The 25353-nt window shown below is 48.5% G+C and overlaps 2 protein-coding genes across 6 annotated transcripts in view; one reads left to right on the top strand and one right to left on the bottom strand.

Moving 5' to 3' along the window:
- N4BP2 (NEDD4 binding protein 2) overlaps positions 1 to 13287 on the bottom strand; it is a 62572-nt gene extending 49285 nt beyond the window's left edge. For 2 of the 5 annotated variants that reach the window (XM_074992634.1, XM_074992637.1), the window contains exons 1-3: positions 12508 to 13287; positions 3164 to 3352; positions 236 to 592 (exon numbers count right to left, since the gene is read on the bottom strand). In XM_074992634.1, coding sequence (XP_074848735.1) covers positions 236 to 464 — 229 coding nt within the window. In that variant the 5' untranslated portion in view covers positions 465 to 592; positions 3164 to 3352; positions 12508 to 13287. Of the gene's footprint in view, positions 1 to 235; positions 593 to 3163; positions 3353 to 12507 lie in introns of those variants that run through there. The other 3 variants (XM_074992635.1, XM_074992636.1, XM_074992638.1) reach the window with 3 other exon arrangements.
- On the top strand, positions 12902 to 22846 carry LOC142012219 (uncharacterized). The gene is made up of 5 exons (XM_074992074.1): positions 12902 to 12906; positions 12993 to 13050; positions 18092 to 18267; positions 20227 to 20498; positions 20861 to 22846. Exons 1-5 carry the CDS (start codon positions 12902 to 12904, stop codon positions 21376 to 21378), a joined length of 1029 nt encoding a protein of 342 aa, XP_074848175.1. The 3' UTR covers positions 21379 to 22846.
- Positions 22847 to 25353: the final 2507 nt, after the last annotated feature.

Genomic DNA, 25353 nt, shown 5'->3' with positions numbered 1-25353 from the left:
ATCCCCAGTTAAGCCTCATCTACAGTGTAGCTCCTCTTCAAATGGCTAACTGATCTCTCTAGCCTATATTAATGCCTGATGGGTGAGTGTGGAGGGTGAGCATTCCATCACGTTCATGTATTCATTAAAAGTTAAATTCTAACCTCTACCAAAATTGCTGAAATCTGTGGGAGCTGCCCTACCTATCAGAGCAGAATTTTGCCTATGTAATCCAATGGTTAAACATTTTATTTACCTTTAAAATCACATTCCGACAGCACCATATAAACCACACCAGGATCCAGGTCAGAAAACATTTCTGACATGTTGTTGAAGAGCTCCTCCTTACTGACACGGTCAATTGCTTGTGAAAAAGCTATATCTCCTGGAGGTGGTACCAGTCCATCACCAGAAGCAGCCATTCTCTCAGAATCCATGATCCTCCTGGAGGGACTCACACCCAGATTTCTCCTTTTCTTTGGCATGCTATTATTCAGAACAAGTTTCCTTTCTGTTTTAATTTTTCCCACATGATGTTGATTTTCATCAAGTTCAGAGAAAACAAGACAAGGTGCCTTTCATATCTCCAGTGGATATGTTACCAATAACAGGCCTAGAAAGAGAATTTGAGAAGTCCTTAAATATAGACAACTGAATTTCCACTGCATTAGCTCTTAGATAACTAGAAATCTAAAAAGCATTTTATTTTATTGGGAGGGGCAGTGCTTTTCTTTCTCTCTGTCCCCAGTGAGTGTGAAGGAAAACCTCCTATGCTTATTGTTTTTACACTAGACATTCAGGTCCTGCTTAAGCAGAAGACCTAGTGACATGACATAACATGATCAGTGGAAGTTAAGCACGCAAAAGGGGAAGAACTATTTAATCAGTTTAAAACCATTTTTTACCAACACTCATTGACTTTCCATAACTAATTACCATTTCGGGAAAATGTAGCTTTTACTAAAAATGTAGCACCATCATCCCCCTCTATTAAGGTGATAGAGGTCGCAATAAGTAGCCCCAAGATCTTCCACAGGCTTCCAACAAAATCAGGAAAGATTAAACTTAATATTCCTGATATTTCTAAAGATAAAAACAAGAAGAAAGGAGTCTGATTAAAAGTCTTTCAGGTCCTTACAAAATTTAGTGGAAAAAGTACAGAAGCCTTTTCGAAAAAAACCTTTGATTTTCAGTTAGCAAAATTAAATAGCACCTTTTGTCCCACTACTTATACCAAGACAGTATGGAAAGCAATTAGGTTACCTATATTTATTACCCCTGGGGGAATTCTGTGACACTGCACAATTTTGTAGAAATTAATGTTGCACCTGTAGATAGGCTGCGGTTCTGCTAGTCGCCAGTAAGAGCTACTGGACTGCCAGAGCTCAGCCTGCATACACTACATGCTGCTGGGGTGAGGGGGAAGAGAGCTAAAGCATTCCTGGCAACTGCAGCTCCCAGCATGCCCTGTGGGAAGGAGAAGCAGAGGGCAGAAAACTCTCACTGGGTCTGACAGCCTAGGCTCTAACCCATATCAAATCTAAACATTGAACCCTAGTCAGCTGAATCACACTCTGAGACTTACTGCTGCAGGGGTATTGGGAGTTTTTACTTGTTGTTTAGATATACCCTCTGAGACTAGTGATGAATGGACAGGGAGTGGGAGGGGAAAAAGGACTTTTTGTACTCATCTCTTCCACGTGACAATCTTGTGGGTACATCATCATATCGCCAAATGTGAGAGTAAAGAGATAATACTACATGAGTTTGATAGAACATTAAAATGTCCAATTACTGAGGAAGGGAACACAAACTCCTTGAGAATGACGTTTTTCTTGGTGGGTTTTAACAAACCCCAGGAAAGAATAATATGTTAATTATAAATGCTCCACAGGATTTCTCTCTCACATACACACACCACTTCCTTCAAAAGGGTCCCTTCTCAACTTGAGAACTTGCACTTGTGTTTTTCACTCCAGCAGAGGGCTGGTGGTGCGCATGTATGAATGTGCACACGTGTGTGCACGTAGGCATTTGCATGGACAGAACTTTTTTCCTACTCTAAATATGGCCTAGAAAATTGTTATTACTTATTCTTATTTTCCAACAATTATCAAACAATAGTATAGACAAGAATAGTGCAGTTTAGCTTTTCATTACAGTGTTAAAAATACCTGATACTTTGCTACATTAGCGGTTGCACTGTGTTTAGAAAATTAATATGTAATTTAGTGGAAAGACCTCCTCAGATATCTCAATGTCCATTTACATCTTGATGTCACATTTTAATGACATTTTTAGTCATCATGTAGGCTAGAAACTTCATTTTTAATCATAAACTACAATCCTTAAGCACGGCAATTGAACAATGTGTAGCTACAAAGATCACATTACACAAAAGAGCCCAATAAAGAAGAAAAGTGAAAAATGTAGAGTTAAGATAATGAAGGGATGTCTAGTAAAAGCAAGAAAGATGTAATTAGCTACATTTTTAAAATGTATTAAATAGAAAGCTGATTATTATAAATATGAAATAAGCAGTACATGAACCTTTCATTATTTAAAATTACAGAGAACACCGCATCAAGGGAAGAGTGCAAGTACAGGTAATCTTTCAAAGCTTGTAGTTACCTTCATACTTACTCATGTCTGGTAAGCTTCTTGAGCACTGCATGAATTAATGATTAGAAGTGGTCCCAATTTGGTTTTATGCATCATACAAAAAAGTGGACCAAGTGTAGCTAATAAGCCCTCACAAAATAAGTGTGAATCACTCAAAAAATTGAAAAGAAACCCGAAGAAATAATCAGCGATGGGGATTTACAACAAAACATCATGATGTTGGGCAGATATTGAAGTAAACAAACATTTGTATGTTTTCACCATCAAGGCTTCCAGTATGTTTACAGAAACAGCCTTTAAACCAGCCTGGCTTTTAACATACAATCTCGGGTGGTATTGACTACAATGTTAATTTTAAATTGCTGAGAAAAATTTAAGAAGAATATTTAACTAGATTTAAAAGAATATTTCATTTTGACATTCTATTTTTCAAACTACATATAATCAAAACATTTCAATGTTCTTTTTGTTTTTTAAAAGGAAAACAAAAAAAGAAAGAGAAACATTTATAGAAAGAAAAACATTTACAGTCAAATAAAATAGCAATTCTAAAGGAACTTACATTTTGAGCTTTCCTGACTATGCCATATTAGGTTACCTAATGTTGAGCCCCTTCACATCTTGCAAAAACCAGGACCAAAGTTTACATTCATTAAAGAGTTTGTAGACATTTGATATGTTGCCCTCTTGCAGTCAGGAAACCATACTGCTGAACACACGAATCAGGCATCAGATGGTGTGGAAGCACTTTCTTTATAAAGAGAAATGAAATGATCAAAATAAAATCAGATACCATTTTCCAGACATAGTAACATTGAGCAAGTTTAGAGATCAGCTATTATAACTTCTTTTACAGATAGATATTCTTACATTTACCGTAAATTACCCTGGCTTCTGTGCAATCAGCTCAGTCAGATTCAACTCAGTTGCCTAAAGTACAAAAATAATTTTGAATTGAACTAAGGATTTCTAGCTCCTAATTTAGAAAAAAACTGAATTGCATCAAACATAGACATAGCTCAGCAATCATAACTGTAAAAACAAGTGTACAGTTCAGACTAGGAGTAGATTCTCTCATTTGATTCTCATGTCCTCATTGTCATTCTTACACTGTCATGAAAGTGTTCTCTACTATATTTGGACTGACAGGAAGAGGTTCAGATCACCATGTGGGAAGTGGTGGGAAACTGTGATGCACATAAATCAGAACATATCTCTTAAAGCCAGAGTGATCAAGTTTCGTTAGGCTTTGTCTAGGCTAGGAAAACGGTGCATTTTTCAGTCAAATTAGCTCAACGGACCTAATATGTCCATACTGGCATAAGTGGGATTTTCAGTCCAGTTAAATTAACTCAACAGAACTAACAACATATGTGAAAACTTCAATTAACACCGATGCAGACATTTGGGCCCAGGGTTAAAACCTGACTTGCTAGACTGAGCTCAAGGTGTTAACTTATGGTACTATGAAGAGTAAAACTGAGGAACTTTTTCTTATTGGGGCCACTAACCAATATTCCCTGTAAGCCCAGTGCTTGGTCAGCTGCCCAAGAGAGATTTAGGGGCACATGTTTCTATTGGTGGTAAACACCAGCATGTGTCTTGGTACACATAAATTTATTCCTCCCAGGGAAGGAAGAACTTAGAGGGAACACTGCCATTGACCCCAAGAAAAAAAATCACAGGCCACACACAGTCCCCATAGAGTGGAAAGTTCAGAGGCTCAAGGCTTCTCTTAGGTTCTGGCCTGGGGCCAAAAAATAAGGGATTCAGGATGTGGGAAGGAGCTCCAGACTGGGGCAGAGGATTGGGGGCCAAAGAGGGTGAGGGCTCTGACCAGGGGTGCATGCGCTAGGACCAGGCTGGGGCCAAGAGGTTCGGAGTGCAAGGGAGGACATGCAATCAAAGGAGGACTGAAGCCATGGGCAAGGGGCCAAGAAAATAAGGCCCAACTGCACAATAACAACAAATGCTACAAGACCCTGTTAATATATTACCATTACCCAGTGATTCAATTACAACATGGTTGAATTTCATAAAACAATTCACTCTCTCTCTCTCAGACATCACTTGATAACAAGTAGGACACCTTCATGTGACCCTCTTATTTGTTAGTCTGTTGATGGCTGCTCAGCTCAATTCTGGAGCTGCAGGATCTTATTACAGAAGAGGCAGGTGTTGGTAGCTGTTGGAGAGGCACAGGGCAGTTCTGGAGTCTCTTCTTCTCTGCCTAGTCTCATCAGCACTGCAGTGGGAACTCTCAAATTGCACCACCACCTCATGGATTACTGTTCTCCACTGGGTACAGTCTTGGGCAAGGTTCTCCCAAGCACTGACAACGATGCTGCACTTTTCCATGGTGCCTTCAGCATGTCCTTATATCACTTCTGCTGTCCCCAGTGCTCCTCCATCCTTCCTCCAACTTGGAAAACAGAATTTGTTTTGGGAGATGCTGATCAGACATCTGAACCACCTGACCAGTCCAGCGAAGTTGTTCATGAATGATAATGGCTTCAATGCTGTTCATGTTTGACTCTTCCAGGACACGAGTGTTGGTGCACCTACCCTCCCAAGAGATATTTAGGACTCTCCTAAAGCAGTGTTGATATTATTCATGTGCCTTCAAATGAAGCTTGTACAATGTCCAGGTTTCACATACATACAGTAGCACTGGAACAACCTTGCTCGGTATACAAGGAGCTTTGTCTTTAGACAGATGTCCTGATTTTCAAAGACCTTTTGTCTTAGGCAGGCGAAAGCAGAGATTACACTGCTCAGATGACGTTGGATTTCTGCATCAATGTCAACTTTAGAGGAAAGATGACTTCTAAGGTATAGGAAGCATTCCACATTTTTCAGCAGTTCTCCATTGACTTCAATAGAAGGTACGTGAGATTGTCCCATCGGCGAGTGTTGGTGGAAACACCTTCGTCTTTTTGACATTCAGTGTGAGGCCGAGATTCTCATATGCTTCAGTGAAGGCACTTAAGATGGTATGAAGGGCTAAAGGAGAAAGAGCAGCAACCATGTTGTCCTACACATCTTGGACCTCCGTGATCAAAGTCATGGAGGCCTTCCTTTTAACCTTCAGTCTAAGATTGAAAAGCTTCCCATTCATTCTATAGACAGACAATCATCATGCCATCTGGAAGCTTGCCATCAATGAGGTGAAGGGTCATGGCAATTAAGACGCAGAACGGTGATGGGGCAATGACGCAAGCCTTGCTTGGGATCAGGGGTCATTTTGGGATCCATTGTTGTTCAATACTGCAGTAGTCATGTTGGCATGAAGCAGCCCCAAGAGGCTAATGAAATTTTTGGGGCAGAGGATCTTTGAGAGGGTCGTCCACAGGGTGCTATGACTACCTGAGTCAAATGCTTCGGTCAGGTTGATGAAACTCATGTATAAGGCTTGGTTTTGTTCACAACATTTTTCTTGCATGGTGACAAGTATCAGAGAGGTAGCTATGTTAGTCTGTAGCGTCGAGAACAAGAAGTAGTCTTGTGGCACCTTATAGACTAACAGATATTTTGGAGCATAAGCATTCGTGGGCAAAGACCTGCTTCCCACGAAAGCTTATTCTCCAAAATATCTGTTAGTTTATAAGGTGCCACAAGACTTCCTGTTGTTCTCGAAACATTCTTCTTGCAGTTGTTGGGTGGTGAAGATCATACCTGCTGTTCCTCGAATAGTCAGTTTGCAAGGATTTGGGCTATGATTTTCCCTGCCATTTCCAGAAGGGAGATGCCAAAATAATTGCCACAGTCTGACTTGTTGCCCTTCATGAAGTGACTGATGATCAGTGTGTCTGAAATCTCACAGCACCTGCTCTCTCTCCCAGATCTTGAGAATCAGGAGGTGGAGTTGTTTGTGGAGTTCTGGCCTGCCTTCTTTGAAGACTTTGGTGGGAATTCCATCTAGTCAAGTTGCCCTGTTGTACTTCATCGCTTTGATGGCAGCTTGGACCTCACTCAGGGTAGGAAGAGTTCCAAGATCGTCCCTACGTGGTTGCTGAGGGATTTGCTCAAGGGATTCTAGGATCACAGTGGAGGGGTGGTTCAAGAGCTCACTACAATGCTCCCTCTAGTAAGAAGCAATGGCTTTATTGACTCTCAAGAGTTGGGTACCATCCTGTGATCTCAGGGGATTGAGTCCACGGTTTCTTGATCCAGAAGCAGCTTTGGCCCTTCCACGTCCCCACCATCATCCCTCCCTCCCTCCATGCCAACTCCTAACCCGCACCTAAAAAGAAGCACATGGGTATGATCTTAAAACACTCTCCTTTACAACAGAAACTTAAACCTTCTGCCAAACAATAAATAAATGTGAATAAATTAAACCAACTACATGTACAAAAATAAAGAACCCTGAATGAACTATGTACATCTGTGAACTATTTACATAACTATGGGGTGGAGAGTGGAACAGGGGCTTCTGAACTGGGTGGGAGGCATTATTCTAAGAAAGGAATGGACGGCCTTGAGCCATCCCAGCCACAGGTTCCCCGTCCACCCTGAGTTCGCCTCGGGGCTGGGTTGGGACCAGGAGCACGGGGAGGTATGGGTGTGGGGCAGCTGCAGGGTTGAGCTCTGCAGGGGAGCCAGGAAGAGCCTGGGGGCATGGGCACCAGCTACCTCTGCTGCCCACTGCAGGGCCTACAATTACACCTGGGCCATGGGCTCAGGGGTAGCGGGGGTAGGAGGGGAGATGGCAGCAGGAAGAAGGGAAGTGGCAGGCCCCCAGGGCACTGCATCCTGGGCCAGTCAGGCCTCAATCAGGTCAGGGCACAATCTACCCAAAGGTCCGAGTACCACACCCAGTCCTGGTGTCATTTCCAGCCCGCCTGCAGCCACTCCCAAGCAATGGATTCTGCTCCAGGATGGCGGCTGCCAACTCCTGGAAGCTGTTGTCTGCCGGGCAGTGACAGACCCTTGGGTGTGTAGCAGGGTCAGTGGTGTGTTCTCACTGGCTGGCAGGGGTCCTGGTCCTGCTGGCTCAGGCTCCTTGGTGGGGCTGCTCTGGCCCTCAGATGGTGCAGCTTTGGGGTGGGAAGGGGGAGCAGCTCTGAATTCATCCCACAGCACAGCCCCTGTGGCCCTTCCCCCTGCCCCATGAGTGGCAGCCCCCCTTCCTGCGGATTGTGGGATGGGTTCATCTGGTGTGTGTGCGTTCAAGCCCCCTGGACAGTGGGCCCTGTTAGAAGAAGACACTGTGGTGTCATGGGCATCGGTCTGACCATAGGACCCCACCCCATCGAGCTGGTGCCCCAGAGGGGGAAACTGGCCATGAAGCAGTCCCTGCCTGAGTGGCAGGCATGCCAGATGCATCCAGGGCCTCTTCCTGCATGCATGAAACTCATAGCAATGTCCAGGAGGGTGGATACTGCCTGTCAGCAGGGCCATGGCCGGTACAAGAGGGCCACACCCTGAAGTGGGATACGTAGGGTGTGTCTGTCACTCGAGTAGCTGGCATGCTCCCAAGCATGGCAGGGGTGGGTGGATTCTGCCCCCCCCAGGGCCCTGGGGGTCATGCAGCTCGTCATGGGGCTGCCCGGCTGTGAGCAACCCAGCAGCTGTGTCTGGGGGCTGCCCATGGGTTCTGGCTGGGACATCCCAGTGGGTATATGGTACATACCAGGCCTGGGACGTGGGTTCCTGGTGGGGTTGTCCCATCGGGGACCATGGCATAACCTGTCTTCTTCCCTGCCCCCAACTGGGTGTATGCTGCCTGTCGGAGACTCACCAGAGGGTGTCAGGAACAGGTTCAGGGATGCCCATGCCAACACTATGGCACTGGAGGGGACAGAGGACAGGGCGATGGCCAGTGTTCCCTGGCTGTAGTCAGGGTCAGACAGCGAGTCATCATGTGGCTCTGGGGAGGATCCTGGGTCTGAGGTGACAGCCTTGGGGCTGGGGGTGGAACCTCCTTACCAGTGTCCACCGTCTTCCAACCTGGAGCCCCTTCATTGCCTCCGCCCCAGCAGCCAGTGCAGGGCTTCATAGTAGGGGCAGGAGGGCACCCCAGCTCCCAAGCGGCTCTGGGCGTCCCTGGGTCACATGTAGCCCTGGCACAGTTCCTTCACATTTGCACACACCTGTTTGAGGGTGTATGCAGGGTGGCCGTGCTGTGCCAGGGCTGCTGGAACACACCTGTAGCCAGTGACGTTGGGGTCCAGCACCAGAGGTTCATCAGCCCAGAGGGCCAGGAGGTCCAGGACCTTGGTGCAGGTTCCTGGGATGACTCCAAGGGTTCTTGGGAGGGGCCAGGGTGATCCCAGGCAACCTCAGCAATTTTTTTCTGTTGGGGGAGTGACTGATAGGGTGTGTGACTGAGCATGGGCAGTCAGCACACACACTAGCCCCCAGCTTCCTGCACGGGGCTTCCCGGAGCCCAGTTGCTTTAAGGGCTTTAAGCAGTAAGCATAGAGCCCCACTAGCTGAGGGCAGGGCACCTCCTGGCTCTGGCTTCCAGCTGCCATGGAGGACCTGCTCTGTCAACAAAACTATCTACATGGGCACTCTGTCAACAAAACAGTGTTGCCAGAGGCCCTGCACCTAAACAGGGAGCGTGCAACTCTGCCAGGTGAAAAGCTTACGTCTGTCGACAAACTCTCGACAGAGCACCTTAGCTATGTAGAGGCTCCGCGAGTTTTGCGACAAAAGCCCTGTTCTATCAACAGAGGGTGCCTATGTAGACATGGCCTTGGTGTTTTTAATTTGACACCATTTTCCACATCTTCAGGGTGTACTGTCAGTAGCTTCCTACGGAGCACTATCGGGAAGTCACTTCATCCGATGGGGTCCTTCAAGTCTTGTACGTAGATCTTCCATTGGATCTGTTTCCTCTGACTTCTCTTCCTCTGAATTCTAATTGCCATTTTGGATCAAATAAGGTGGTGGTTGGTTCAGCAGTCATCAGCGCCAATCACTGCACTTGTGAGGACATCATGCCGATCTGGAGTGCGGATGATGACGTAGTCTGTGACGTGCCAGTACTTCAATCTTAAATTTTTTCCCTGGTAGAAGACAACTAACATCCCACCAACAGCATAAAACAGAACTGTGTTGGGATTGGGTTCCCAGAGCTTTTTAAAAAGTGGCACTGATGGACTCTAAAACCTTTTATTTTTGTTAAAATCTTCTACCAATGTATTTTACACTAGTGCTGCAACTGTGAGACTGTCCTCCAGCCTATACTAGTGCTTACATTATTGCACCATAGGCTGTTATGTATCACTGTCAATGCAGCAATGGGAAATATTATCAAAAATGCAAATGCTTGCAAGGCCATCCAAATAAAAATGTGTGTGAAAATAAATACATTCTACAAGGGAAGAACATAGTATGAAGTGGAGGAGATCATAAAGGATATTGTAAGGGTTTTTTATGTTCTTTGCTCTTAGCTGAGTTTGTTTCTCAAGCATGGACTACACTTAAAATTAGGTCAACACCGCTAAAGCACTCACAGATGTAAGAAATTCTCAACCCTGAATGCCATAGGCATGCCAACCTAACCCCAAGCACAAATGAGGCGAGGAACAATGAAGGAATGCTTCCAGTGACCTAGCTACTGCTGCTTAGGAGGTGTATACCTTAAAGAAACAGAAAAACCCCTTCTGTCTCTGGAGGAAGCATCTACATTACTATGCTACAGCAGCACAGCTACAGCCAGCAGTGTAGACAAACCCTCAGACTGTCATGTAACATGTCAGAGTGATAAAATATATGGAGAAGGAGTCAACTGACTTCTTTATTACTAATATTCTGTTTAGATGGAGGCATCTATAGCTAACTGCCAGTAGGATTTGTATTTAGGTTATTTTATTTTTAGCAGGGTTATAGCCCAGCACTTCAGCAAATGGGAGCACAAGTCAACCACAAGTCTTAAGGAGCATGCTGAAAATACATCATGAGGGGGAAATGTAAAACGTTTAAAAAGTTAGCATTCAAATTGCTACTCAGAACAAGTTTAAAGAAGGGGAAGGAAGGAGCCCAAAGGAAAAAATATGAGGAACATTGAAAACAAGAGTGCTATATGCTTGTACAATATTTCAAGTCACATCTTCTCTATTAAAATCTACCATGTTGGTTACATTTTCGTTATACCTCTATGTTGGCAACCTAGATGAAAATAATGTTTTAAATGGATAGAACATAAAAATCACATTGTAAACATGTAGGATTATGAAAACAAAATATCTAAAAATACTATTTTCTTTCAAATAAATTAGTATCATTTGGTATACTGTGATTTTCACTTTAAGGTTCTAAATTATTCACTTTTTGAACTGAGAACTGAGAACATGTGGCTTAAACCGGGATGGGAATTTTCTGAGCCAGTATAGGGGCTTGTTTGCATACTTGCTTAATCTAATTCTTGACCTCCCCCCCCACCACCCCTCCACTCTCTGATTTGCTCACCTCCATCAATTTTTTTCTGATTTGTCCACCTTGATTACTGTTTTTGGTTCTCTGTGCCTTAAATAATGAGTCTGTTCTGGTATGGCTATGATTTGAATAAGTGGGTCTGTCCCACGAAAGCTCACCTAATAATTATCTTGCTAGTCTTTAAAGTGCTATCTGACTGCTTTTTTGTTTTGATAGTATATAGACTAGCTCAGCTCCCTCTCCGATACTACCTCATGACCATAAGTGATTGGAAAGATGCACAAGTACTTTAAGTTCCAGGTGTGCAAGTATTTCCAACTTCACTGTAATATCTAGATTTGCTTGAAGGCTCATATATGGAATCCTACCACTTACTGTTGTTTTTTGACTGCTGGTTTGTGTAACCCCAAAGGAAGCGAGTATAGAACTGTAAACTTGAAGGCCATTTTTGCAATGAAAGGAGCAAAGTACGCCTTCTTGCACTGGTTTCATTACAGTAGAAGTGGGATGCATATGTCCACAATGTTCATAAATCAATTTAACTCCCTTGGATACAGTTGGAGTGCTGAACTAGAGTAAGTTCTATTAATCTAAAACAAAAGAGATTGTACCCATTCACGTCTGGCAACAAGACAATAACCAGTTAAGGAAGGTCCTGTGCCTGTTTGAGTACCTGTCAGCCAAGGACTCTGTAGCCCACAAAGCATCCTTCTCCCCACTCCAGTGCTATCTTCAAATGAAAGTGCAAGTGGCGCAGTTGCTGTGCTGCAAGCGCTTTTATTCCAGAAGAGTTGCAATGCTTTAGAAGTGCACTAAGTCCACCACACAGCTCAGAGAGCCGATCCAGAGTCCCAGCCCATTGTCCAGTGTAAGCAAACGCTTAATCCAGCGTTTCCCCAAGCATGGCACGAATACCACCACTGGCACACGACAGGATTTCAAGCGGTAGGCGGCAGAAAAGGGGAGAGAAGCACTGGGACTGCACTGGTAAAGGGCCAACGCCACTAAGGCCAAAGTACCGAGGGGGAACGTGCGGGCTTTGGGAAATGCTGCCTTAACCAAGGAGCCTGCAGAGCCCTGCCCCCCTCCCCACCAACTCCTGCCCAGCACGTCCCAGTGCTACTAAAGGATGGGAACTCGCCCAGCAGGCGCAAAACGCTGCGTGGGCGACACTCCCGCCTGTGGGCAGGGACCTCGCGGCGCTCGATGACTACAGAGGGCTGGCCGCTCGGTCGCTGCTGCGCAGCCGCGGCCGGTGAGCCCCCGGGGAGGAGGTGCAAGGCCAGAGGCGAACCCCGCCGCCGGGTCAGCTCTAAGAGGGCCGATACGCACCAACCAGTGTGGGTAGGACGCGGCCTCGCTCTGCCGCAGAGCCCGCGTCGGCCGGCCCCGGAAGCCAAGCAGCCCTCCTGCGGGGAGGAGGAACAGCCGCCTCAGGCTCCTCCCCGGCTGCCGCGGCCCTGTCCCCCTCCACCGCCCCGCGCTCCCAGCCCTGTCCCCGGCCGGGGCCGCCCTTACCTCACGCGGCTCCGGGAACCCGCAGCCACGAGCGGTCTCTGGCTGCCGGCTTCGCGGTGCTGCGGCAGCTCCTGTCCTGGCCAGAGGTGAGGGGAGGAGGCTGCTCGGCGGCGGCTCCTGCGAGGGCAGAGGTAGGGGGAGGAGGCTCAGGCGGAGCGTGCGCCGCGGGGACACAGTGCCGCTCTCCGGCCGGCCGGGGAAGAACAGCCCTGGAGGAGGCTCCGCGCTCCTCTTCCCCCACCCGGGGCCTGGCCCGGCGCCGGCCGCGGGGCGTTGGCATTCCAGCCCGCGGGCGGCTCGTCCGCCGAGAGGACGTAGGGCACCAGGGCTCGCTGCTGCGGGGCAACCCGCGGTCCCAACCCCCGACCGGCAGGATCCAGGCCGGCGCCTCTCCATGTGGTGCGTGGGCAACGAGCCAAGTCCCTCCCACCCAGGCGGTGTGTATGACTGACCCTCACCGTCACTCACTTCGTCTCCCGTGCCAGCCGCGCACAGCCCAACGCTGTGGAGCCTTGGCGTTTGTCCGGCTTTCGCCTTCTAGTAGTGAGTCTGAAGTGCAGTGTGGGAAATCCCCTTCTGTCACAGGGAAGGGAGTGAGGGGAAGGAAACGCAGTGTTGATGACAGTGTTCCCTCTCAGTTCTTCCATCCGTGGGCAGGAAACCTTATGTGCACCAAGGCATCTGCAGATGTGCGTGGACAATAGAAACACATGCTGCCCAGTGTGGATGGCTGTGGGTACTCTGCTAAAACATCAAGAAGTTCTGTGGCACCTTATAGACTAATAGATATTTTGGAGCATAAGCTTTTGTGGGCAAAGACCCGGTTCATCAGATGCATGAGTGGGGGGGGGGGGGGGGGGGGTTCAGAGGAGAATTTAAAGAGGGAGTCTCGATCAAGGGGAGGGCCAGAGCTAACAAGGTCAACTCAGTCAGGGTGGATGTGGCCCATTATAGGGAGTTAATGTGGAATATCAAGAGAGGAGAAATCAAGTCAGTTCAGTCAGGGGGGATGTGGCCTATTATCAGTAGCTAATGTAGAGGCCTGAACATCAAGAGTGGAGGCACTGCTGTTGTAATAGGCCAACCACTCCCAGTCTCTGTGCAGTCCTTGGCTGATGGAGTCAAATTTGCAAATTAATTGCCGCTCTGAAAACTCTCTTTGCAGTTTTTGTTGTTGTAGTTGTAGGACTGCTACTTTTAAATCTGTCACTGAGTGTCCAGGGAGATTGAAGTGTTCTCCTACAGCTTTTTGTATGTTTTCATTCCTGATGTCTGAATTATGTCTATGTATTCTTTTATGTAGAGACTATCCAGTTTGACCAATGTAAATTGCAGTTGGACATTGCTGGCACATGATGGCATATGTTATCTTAGTAGATGTGGAGGTGAAAGAGCCCCTGATGGTGTGGTTGATGTTAGGTCCTGTGATGATCTCACTGGTGTAGATATGTCAGCAGAGTTGGCAGCGAGGTTTGTTGCAGGGATTGGTTCCACGTTTAGAGTTGCTGTGTTGTGGTCTATAGTTGCTGGTGAGAATTTGCTTAAGGGTGGCAGGCTGTCTGTAGGCGAGGACAGGCCTGCCTCCCAAGGTCTGTGAGAGTGAAGGATCATTGTCCAGGATGGGTTGCAGGTCAGTGATGATACGCTGGAGAGGCTTTAGCTGGGAGCTGTATGTGATGGCCAGTGGTATTCTCTAGCTTTTCTTGTTGGGCCTGTCCTTGTAGGAGGTGGCTTCTGGGTACATGTCTGGCTCTGTCAATCTGTTTCTTCACTTCCTTAGGTGGGTATTGTAGTTTCAGGAAAGCTTGATAAAGGTCTTGTAGATATTTGCTTCTGTCTGAGGGATTGGAACAAATGCAATCGTACCCTAGTGCCTGTCTGTACACAATGGATCGTGTGGTATGCCCAGGATGGAAGCTGGAGGCATGTAGTAAGCATAGCAGTCTGTGGGTTTTCGGTATAGTGTGGTATTTATGTGACCATCACTTATTTACATAGTAGTGTCCAGGAAGTGGATCTCTTGTGTGGACTGGTCCAGGCTGAGGTTGATGGTGGGGTGGAAACTGTTGAAATCACAGTGGAACTCTTCAAGATCCTCTTTCCCATGGATCCAGATGATGAAGATGTCATCAATGTAGCGCAAGTAGAGGAGGGGTGCTAGGAGATGAGAGCTGAGGTGCTCTGCTAAGCAGCTGGGTGGTAACTGAATCTCTGCTTGGTGGCAGACCAAGCCTTCAACTTACTGAGATTACACTTGGACCTTACTATCATAGAGTCTCACAAATAACAAGCAGTCCTGTGGCACCTTATAGACTAACACATTTATTAGATTATGAGCTTTTTTGGGTAAAACCCACTTCCACAGATAAATGGAGCAGAAAAATAGAATCCAGGGTTTATATGGGGTTAAGAAAGGAGAAAAAAGAAAGTGGAGGGGAACCTGTCTTTCATCAGACCAGTTGATGAAGCACAATAAGCAAATTTTCCAGATCTGAAGATGTGGCTCTGTCCCATGAAAGCTCATCACCTAATTAATTATTTTGTTAGTCCTTAAAGTGCTACAGGACTGCTCTTTTTCTTTTAAAGAAGGATGTGTTCCATTCTTGGTAATTTCAAAGGCAGAGATATTGCCCTAGTAATATATAAGAGAATTAAGATCTCTGTTCAAAATAATGTTATGTGTCAAATTCCAGCTTCAATCCTGAAGTCTGCAATTCTGTGTGTCAGCCCCTGGAAGGTCCGTTGCACTTACTTAGGAGAAAAAAGTCCATTAGCACATTATGGTATACGCTGAAAAACAGAAATGACAGAAGAATACTGTTGATGCTTTGTAGCTGAGGAAGAGTTAAGGCTGAGGTAGAAGCCTTCTGTGTTTCCTGTTTTGTTTGTTTTTTTTTAATAACCTAAGTTTGTTTATACTGTAGTGGTGCCTGAAGACCCCAATCAAGACAAAGGCTGCATTGTTCTAGGTGCTGTAAAATAAATATGAAGTAGTGCTTGCCCTGAGAACAAAGCTTCAAATTAATGTTTTTCATCTAGTTAGTAATAACTCTTAACAGTTGGATTAGAGTTGCCACCTGTTCAAGCTTTCCCTGGCTCACCCCTTTTTTGACTTATCTGTCCTGGGAAATCTTTGTAAGGGTGTTCAGTACACACTGCCAGCTGTCCCTTTTTCTGAAGTGGCTGTCTCAGGAAATCTGTTAGGGTTTTCAGTGAACATTGCCAGCTGTTTCTTTCTTGAGGTAGCAGTCACCAGAAATGTGAAAGGGTGCTCAGTGCATAGGTCCAGCTGTACACAGTTTTATGGGTTCAGTCATTGTGGGTGCCTCAGATTTTTGTTCCTCAAAGAGGCAACCCAAACTTAATTAGTAATTCACATTTTTAAAATCCTGTACAATCCTGCTTTAGGAAGGAGATGAATGAGGTGTTGCTTGGATTATAGCAGCACCCTGTGTTGTGTTGGGCTGAGTGAAGACAATCCTTTTGGGTACATGAATGCTATAACTGGGTGGGGTGAGTGCAACAGGTATAGGCTTACCAAAGCTAGTTTTGTAAAAATAGCAGTGAAGCTGTGGCAGCAGGGCAGCTGTCCAGCCACAAGCCTGGTTACATACAGGAGCAGCTAGCCCATATTGCTGTGACTTCACTGCTATTTTTAGTGAGCTACCTTCTGTCAAAGCTAGCTTGGGTGTGCCTGCATGTGCTGTAGTAACAGCACATAATTGCAGAGCAGACATGCCCACACAGATTACACTAATGGTTGTAGCAAAACAATTGGTGAGAAAAAAATAAAAGGGTGGACATAACAGAGAATGGACCTGTAATTAAATATTTTAGCTATGTAACTACTAATTTTTTTCAAATAAAAAGGTTTTTAAATATAAATAAACTGGGCATATTGATATCAATAGTTCTTAATAGCCAACTGTCTAATCCTTATCAGTTAGCAATAGATATCACAGAAGAAGTGGGTTTGGAGAATGACCTTGAATGATAGTTGTGGAAGCATTCACTGCACAAGGAAACTCTCAGAATTACATGTGAGGAAAAGTATATCAGGGTATGATCGGGGTGCTAGAACAATTTTTATACTAGGGGTGCTGAAAGCCATGGACCCAAAGTGGAAACCTTGTGAAAGCCACTGTTGTTTATGTGTACTTGAAATGGAGTGTTTCTTTGTCATAAGTTCTGTTCCCTTAATTAATAAAATTTTAAATGTTTTTAGTTGCCTGATACATGTTAGACTACTTCTACATGACAGCCTAAATGCAAAATAAGCAACACAATTTGAACTCCACAAATTGCATAGCTTCTTTCTAGTGTAGTTTGAAATAGGCTATTTCAGCATTTGGCGCTGTCTAAACAGCGCCAGATGTCAAAATACTGCGCTATTTCAAAACATCCCTTACTCCTCCTGCAACAAGGAGTGCAGGGTTGCCGAAATAGCACGCCTGTTATTTTGAAAACTTTCAAAATGATGGGCACGTGTCAAAGATGTGCTGTAGCTATTTCGGGATACTGCTGGTATCTCAAAATAACTCTGCCATGTAGACTCAGCCTTACAGGATAAAATTCTATTTTTGGAACAAACTTCATCTTCATTAGCTTACACATATGCTAATTGTGCTGAACAAATCCTACAGCAATCAATTTCCTGTCACTTCACTGTGTCTCAGAATCCATAGCAATTGTTCACAGACATTATTAATAGGTGCGTTGATTCTATTCCTACATACAGAGCAATCACTACAAAATTCATAACAGCATGTAAAACAGGAAGGCTAGATAGACCACGTTACAACAACACACGCTGAGCTCTTCTAATAGCCCTTGTTTCCAACACTGCAAATTCAGCAGGCAGTGGCTCTACCTCTGTCCTCCAGGTCAGCAAAAACTTTTCCACTTTTTCTCTACAAATATGCAAGATACAGCAGGCAGCTATAACCACTGGGTTATTTTTCTTACTGAAATCCTGTCTTGTAAGTAAACAGCTCCAGTGGCCCTTCAGTTAACGAAAGGCATGTTTCACTATCATTCTGCACCTTCTTAGCGTGTTGTTCACGCAATCCTTGGTGCTGTTGAGGTGATCAGTATATGGCTTCATGAGCCGTGGGAGCCAAGTGGTAGACTGGCAGGATCATTATTGGTGTTTCAGCAATGCCAGTGGTAAGACACTGGTCAGGAAATAAAGTCCTTGCATGTAGCTTTCAGTTTTGTGTTCCTAAAGCTCTGCATAACATGCGCCTTCCCTGATCAGCCCACGCTGGTGTCAGTAAGGCATAGAATTGTAGGAGGTCATCTAGTCCAGTCCCCTGCAGTCTTGGCAGGACCAACACCATCTAGCCCAGGTGTGTCCAACACATGACCTGCAGACCAGAATCCAGCCCATGCAGCCTTTACATTTGGGCTGCGGAGTTGGCAGCAACGCCATTTTGAAAGCCAGCTGGCCAGCTCTGAGCCACAAGTGGCTGTTTAAGGAGCCATTTGCGGCTCCTGCTGCTGCCACAGCTCACTCCTCCTCCAGCTAGCTGCCCTGCTGTGCTGAAAGAGTAAAACTCAATTTAATTGATTTAATGGTTGGCAGGAGGGATATCCAACTGAGTCCCATTATTTCAGCACACGAGGGCAGAGAGCCACACGCGCTGCAGGTGTGGGAGGGAACAGGAGAGCTGAGGGGAGCCACCCAGCAGCGCTGAGGAGGAGATGGCAGCCCAGTGAAGGTGCAACAGGGGGCAGCAGCAGCTGGAGCTCCTGTGTAAAGTAAGTTAATCCTGGATTTGGGGCTGTGAGGGGTAAGTCTGGGTGGTGGGGGGCATGGTTTGGAGCTGCAAGACATTTAAACTCGGGGGTGGGAAGGTGGCAGTTTGGGGCTGCAAGGGGTTTAAGCCTGGGGTGGGAGGGTGGTGGTTTGGGGCTGCAAGGCGTTTAAGCCTGGGAATGGTTTAGGGGCTGAGAGGGGTTAAGCCTGGGGGGGGAGTTTGGGACTGAGAGGGGTTAACCCTAGGGATGGGGGGGCAGGTTTTGGGGGGTATATTGTGTTCAGCCCCTGGAACATGTGAAAAATTGCCATGTGGCCCACGATGAAAAAAGGTTGGACGCCTGTGATCTAGACCATCCCTGACAGGTGTTTCTCTAACCTGCTCATAAATATCTCGAATGCTGGAGATTCTCCTACCTCCTTGAGCAATTTATTCCAATACTTAGCTGCTCTGACAGTGTGTATCATCAGAAATTAGGGAGAATACATTTCTTCCTCTTTTTTGTCATAGGTGGTGTGTGGGAGTGTATAGCGGGGCCACATGCATCCTCCCAGCGTTGGGCAGGGAGAGTCCCACACTCACCATCAGCACCTCTTGTGGGGACTAGGGGAGCAGTCCTGCCCTTCTTCTGGCAGCAGTTCTCGGGCCGTAATATTCCAAGAGGGTGGAGGGATGCCCTGCGTTCCCTGGAAGAAGTGCAGTGCTTCCTCAGTAAGAGGTAGGCAGGGGCAGAGAGAGGGCAGGACATGAGCAGAGCATGGATGGGAGGAGCAGGACCACTGATGGGGAGGGGCAGGGGAACATGGCTAGTGCCTCCTCCTCCCCCTGGGAATCCCCGCACCAGTCACAATATTTTAGGTATTTGAAAACTGTTATCATATCCCATCTCAGACCAGTTTCTTTTTTCCACTCAAAAAAAGAACAGTTCTTTCAATCTTCCCTCATATATCATTCTTTCTAGATCCATACAATGCTCCAGTTGAGGCCTAATCAGTGTGGACTATAGCAGAAGACCCCAGTGAGATCCATCCATATTTGCAGTACCACAGAAAAATAACTCTGTTATGTACTCTGTGGCAAGGTGATCTGGAGCTAAAATAGGAATTATATATATTTATGCCACTTGTCACCCCATTGCAATTTGGGAAACCCATTGCTACAAAATTATTGACTATAGCCACGTCTACACTAGCGGGCTATTTCGAAGTAGCCGTGCCAACTTCAAAATAGCGCCCGCCGCGTCTACACGCACTGAGCGCTATTTCGAAGTTGAAATCGACATAAGGCGGTGAGACGTCAAAGTCGCTATCCTCATGAGGAGATGGGAATAGCACCCTACTTCGACGTTGAACGTTGAAGTAGGGCATGTGTAGACGATCCACGTCCCGCAACATTGAAATAGCGGGGTCCTCCATGGCGGCCATCAGCTGAGGGGTTGAGAGATGCTCTCTCCAGCCCCTGAGCTCTATGGTCGCCGTGTGCAGCAGCCCCTTAAAGCTCCCTGCCCCCTTATTTCCTGTGCAGGAAGCTGAGAGCTTGTGCAGGCAGCAGCACTGCCACGTGCCCAGCCTGCACGTCCCTCGGCAGCCCCAAGCCACCACCCTGCACCCCATGGCATCCAGCCAACCCCCCAAGTGCCCACAGGGCACCCCTCCCAAGGGGACCCAGGGCTCCCAGCCTGCCAGCCAGGGGGGAAGAGGCAGTGGGGCCCCTCCTGGATGGAGGCCAAGATCCGGGACCTGCTGGGGCTCTGGGACAAGGAGGAGGTGCTCCAGGTAATGGGGAGCAAGAGGCGGAACGCAGATGCGTTCGCTCGGCTGGCCGAGGGCCTGGCTGCCCGGGGTCACCCTGCCCGCACTCCTGACCACGTCAGGAGTAAGGTAAAGGTGCTGCGGCAGCATTATGCCCGGGACACGGCCAGCTGATCTGGGGCTGCCCCCGCCACTTACCCCTTTTACAGGGAGCTCAGGGCCATCCTGGGCCCCCGGTACACCTCCTCCCCCCGGCCACCCTTGACACATCGGCTGACGAGCCCCAGCAGGCCCCAGAGACGGAGTCCGCCCCGGAGGCCAGCCCTGCACCCCAGGGGCCCCCCAGGAGCCCACCCCGGGACACCAGAGGAGGAGGAGGGGGCCTCCAGCGATGGGGTGCTCCAGATTGCCCTCCCCTCCCGCAGGTCCAGCAAGGCATCCGCCCGATGGGTGTCCCCCGACCGTGGGAGTGGAGCGTCAGGTATGTACCCCCCTCGTGCTCACTCCCGGGGTTAAGGGGCGGGGACAAGAGACATGACCAGGGCCCTCCACACACCCAGGTGACCATGGCCCCGAGGACAGCAGTGGCATGTCCCTCAGAAGAGTCCATCAGCCCCTGCCCCCCAGCAGGACAGCGCCATGCCCTATCCCTGGGGATGGGGGGAGCAGAACCTAGGGTCCCCCGGGGGGGTGGGGCTTGGACACCCATCAGCAGCAGCAGCAGCAGCATCTCCGGGGGACGGGGATGGGGAACCAGCAGCAGAGGGGTGGGGGGACAAGGGCCACGGGTCAGGGCCCACACTAACGGCTGTCTCCACTCTTCTTTCCCCCTCTGTTCTGCAGCTGCACCATTGGAGGGCCCGGAGAGCACCGGCGCGCCGTCTGTGGTCCCGGAGAGCCCACCGGGGCCATCCCACCAGGCCAGCCCTCAGCGGAGCACGGACCAGCCCCAGGACAAGCCCGACAGCGGCGGAGCTGGCTGCGGGCATCCACGGACCCCCAGCTGCTTGCCACCCTCCAGCGTCAGCTGGAGGTGTCCGAGTGGTGCCTGCAGGTGGAGGAGCAGTGGCTCCATCTCCAGGAGCGAGCGCTGGCCTGGTGCCAGGAGGCTTTGGGGGGGCCTTCATGCGCACATTCGATGCCATCGCACGGCACTTGGCCCCACCTGCCGCTCCGCCTGCCGTCCCTCCACCATTGTCCATCCTGGGGCCTGCCACCGAGGGGGACCATGGGCCTCCGGACTCCGCCCGGCCCTATCTGCCGGTTCTCCCAGCCCCCATGCAGCCTCGACCGGGCCTCCGGCTGAGATGTGGGTCGCACCCCCCAACACCAGGCGCAGGACAATAGGGATGCATGGCTGAGGACGTTGCCCCCCAAGGCCCCCTCCTTTGGACTTATTCCTCCCATCTTTGTAAATAGTTTTTGTTCTACCCCTGTTTTGTACCTGCCCCCCCATGTACATAGTTCCCCCCTTCTTCTTCTGTTTTAATAATTAATAATACAAGGTTGCAGGGTTTTGTTTAAAAAAAATTCCATTTTATTGCACAGAAGCGTGTGGGGGGTGTGCTCTTGGGTTCTCTGTGGTGTGGGCATGGGGGCAGGGAGTGTTGTGGAGGATGCGGGGGTGCAGTGGGTGGCTCACCCACAGCTGGCCCTGCCAGCGTTCAGCCCGCAGCCTGGTCAAAATGGGCCCACAGGGCCTCCCGGACCCAGATCCCCTCAGGGTTGACCTGGGAACTGGGGGCAGCAGGTGGCTGGACATCGGCCCTGCCAGCCTCCACAGCCCAGCCCTGGAAGAAGGCCTCTCCCTTGCTCTCCACCAGGTTGTGGAGTGCACTGCATGCGCCCACAACCTGAGGGATGTTGGTGAGGCCTGCATCCAGGCGGGTGAGGAGACACTTCCAGTGCCCTTTGAGGCAGATGAAAGTGCGCTCGACCACCTGGCGTGCATGGTTCAAGTGCGTGTTGAACCGCTTGTGGCTGGCTGTGAGATGGCCCATGTAAGGGTGCATGAGCCAGGGCCGGAGGGGGTACGCCGCATGTGCGACAACACAGAGGGGCATGGTGGTGTCCCCCACAGGGATCTCCCCCTGGGGGATGTAGGTCCCCGCCTCCAGCCGGCGGCACAGGCCCGAATTTCTGAACACCCGGGCATTATGGGTGCTGCCAGGCCAGCCAACATAAATGTCCAAGAGGCGGCCCCGGCTGTCCACCACGGCGTGGAGGACCACAGAATGGTATCCCTTCCTATTGAGGAAGCATCCTCCGCTGTGCTCCGGGGCACGGATGGAGATATGGGTCCCATCCAGAGCCCCAAAGCAATTTGGGAAGCCCAGGCTGGCAAACCCCGCAATGGCAGCATCCAGGTCCCCAAGTCACACGAGCCTCTGGAGGAGCAGGGCGTTGATTGTGCGGACAACCTGCAGGGGAAGGACATGAGAGAGCACCTGTGAGGGGTGTGCAGGGTGTGTCTGGCCCTCCCTCCCAGGCTCCTCCCCTCCCCCCCGGGCTCCCCTCTGGGGTCCCCCCTCCCCCTGGGTCCTCTTACTTCCATGAGGACAGCCCCGCCGGTGGCCTTGCCCATGCCGAACTGCTGCCCTACAGATCAGTAGCTGTCTGGAGTGGCCAGCTTCCAGACAGCGATGCCAACCCATTTCTCTACAGTGAGGGCACGTCTCATGGGGGTTTCCTGGTACCATAAGGCAGGGGTGAGCCACTGGTAGAGCTCCAGGAATGTCTGCCAGCTCATTCGGAAGTTCTGGAGCCAGTGGTCATTGTCCCACTCGCCGAGCACCAGCCACTCCCACCAGTCCATGCTCGTGGGGTGTCTCCACAGCCAGCGGCGTGTGCGGCGGGGGGGAGGGGTGCTGGGAGGGCAGCAAGGTCTGGGGCTGCTTCCTCATCCCCCGAGGACAGCTCATCTTCCTCAAATAAAAGATGGTCAGCTGCCTCCTGCATGGCACTGAGCACAGCAACCACTGCTCCTCCAGGGGCAGGTGTGTGGGCCTCTGGCTGCTGCTGCTGCTGGGGGTCCGTGCTGCTTACATAGGGTGTGCGTGCTTGTGGCTCTGCAGACTGTGTGCTGTGCAGGCTGTGTGTGTCTGGGAGGGGCCCTTTAAGGGAGCGGCTTGCTGTTGCCCTGGAAGTGCTAGTCCGCCCTGTGACCCTGTCTGCAGCTGTTCCTGGCACCCTTATTTCAATTTGGGCCGCTTTGTGGTGTGTAGACGCTCCTCGGCAGCACCTACTTCGATGTAGTGCTGTCCAACGTCGACGTTGAACGTCGACGGCACCAGCCCTGGAGGATGTGTAGACGCTATTCGTCGAAATAGCTTATTTCGATGTAGCAAAATCGAAATAAGCTATTTCAATGTAGCATCCCAGTGTAGACATAGCTTATGTCCTACACAACTGTTTAGTCATAGTCTTGCATAGCTGGAGAAGATTAATGGCCCTGCACACTTGCATGACAGTGGCTTCTGCAGTGTCTTTCTAAACACTAAATTGATGCTGACTGACCAGTAGAAATCTGTTCTACAGGTTTCTACAGTGCACTCACTTCTTGAGTATCAGCAGAGTTCTCATTCTGGTGTCATACGAGAACAGGAGTGAGCAAAATTTTGGCACTGGGCCACATTTTGTCCTTGCAATTAGCAGGGCTCCCTCAACCTACTTAATGTAATACAAGCCAATGTAATTTTCAGTTACGTTCATATGAAAAAAAAAACTTCTTGGCACGTGTAAGAAAATATATATGTAGAATGCAAAAACTTTATTAATTGGTATATAAATGAATACACATGCACAAAAACAGTAACATATTTCAACATTTTTAATCAGAATGATGAGCCTGAGACTCAGCAGCCATTCATGCTGCGGCCCCCCTTACAAAATTTCATGCCCCCTGAGAGGGCCTGTCCTGCACTTTGCTCACCCCTGTACTAGAATGCCACGGCAAGCTTGGCACACAGATCTAGAATTTGGCTTCTGAAAATTCTGCAGCCATTGCTCTTCATCCCAAGCCTGTGTATCACTGTAATCTCACCAGCCAATGCTTGTTTCTTGGGAGCAGAACTGATGCTCTAGGACAGGGACTCCCAACCTATGGGTTGGGACCCAAAAATGGGTCATGATTGGCTTTGTTAAGGGTCGCCAGCAGCTAGGAACTGTATGTGGCTCTTAAAGAAGCCATTTGCAGCTCCTTAACGCTGCCACATCCAGCAGCTATCTTTATCAATAGAGAAGCAATTATGCATTACAAAGACTGCTTCTCCATCTTTGATATTCATAGCCATCCCAGACAAGCCACCTAATAGACTGTTGCAGTAATTTTGCTCCCCCCCCTTTGCCCCCCTTCTGTTCTACGTAGCTGATTTGTCAGCTTTCATTTTTTGTTTGTATTTCCCTCCAGCCTCTGAGAATGGTCTCCCAGCCCCCGAACCTCCCCAGACCCTGAGTATGACTCCACCCCAGTCCCTCCAGTCTCTGAGTGTGGGGTTTCAGCTGTGGGAATGAGGGGGGGATTGGTTTGGGGACAAGGGTCTTTCCCCCACCACAACTCAGATCAACTATAAAAATAATAATAAACTATAATAAACAGTGTTTTTATTATTATTAATGTATTTATCCTTTTTCTGTGAAATAACTATTATGAATATATAAACATGAGAGCACACAATTTTATGTTCTTGCCTCAGGTGAAAAGTTAGCTAGTTACAGCACTGCTCCCCCACCCCCGTTTTTGAATTGCCTTGGGTCACCAAGTCTTCCTGAATTATCAGAATGGGTCCCTGTCTGGGAAAGGTTGGGAACCACTGCTCTAGGAACTCAATCAGTGTGAATGCCAACATCAGTCTTGAATTGTTTCTTGCTGTATCCCATAGCAATCTTGTCTCCAAGGAATTGTGATGTTCCCCACAGGTTTTCTTGAGCTCTGCAAATACCGGTCCTCTTGCTTGCAACACACATGACAGGAGTACAGAACTCTGCAGGCTCCATGCTACTGTCAGAGATTACTGGGAGATAGTGAGGGACACGTGGATTGTGAGGATTTTGAACAGAAATCACAAAATATCGTTGGATGCAGATGAAATTATAGGATTGAGAACATTGCATTATCGTAAGTTGACCCCCATGGTCCAAGTCACCCTTGCATAACTTGTTTTGGCCCTAAAAGGTACTCCAAAAACTTCCCCAAACACTCTAGGCTGGATGTTGGTGAGTTGCACAGTGGAATGTCTTCCTAGGTGTACTACACTATGTATCAACACAAGTGCTTCTGGTGAGGATGCGCATTGCTGACACCAGCAGCAAAGCATGTGCATACAGTGTGATAACTC

The sequence above is a fragment of the Carettochelys insculpta genome, chromosome 4 (genome assembly GCF_033958435.1).
Source record: "Carettochelys insculpta isolate YL-2023 chromosome 4, ASM3395843v1, whole genome shotgun sequence".
NCBI classification, from domain to species: domain Eukaryota; kingdom Metazoa; phylum Chordata; order Testudines; family Carettochelyidae; genus Carettochelys; species Carettochelys insculpta.
This window is presented reverse-complemented; position numbering and strand designations above follow the sequence as displayed.

Bases quoted from the DNA above. Each gene is read 5' to 3' on its own strand.
- LOC142012219 (XM_074992074.1), top strand. The intron at 18,268-20,226 runs GTAAGTTAATCC...CCCCTTTTACAG, and splicing joins AGCTGGAGCTCCTGTGTAAA to GGAGCTCAGGGCCATCCTGG. The intron at 20,499-20,860 runs GTATGTACCCCC...TCTGTTCTGCAG, and splicing joins CCGTGGGAGTGGAGCGTCAG to CTGCACCATTGGAGGGCCCG.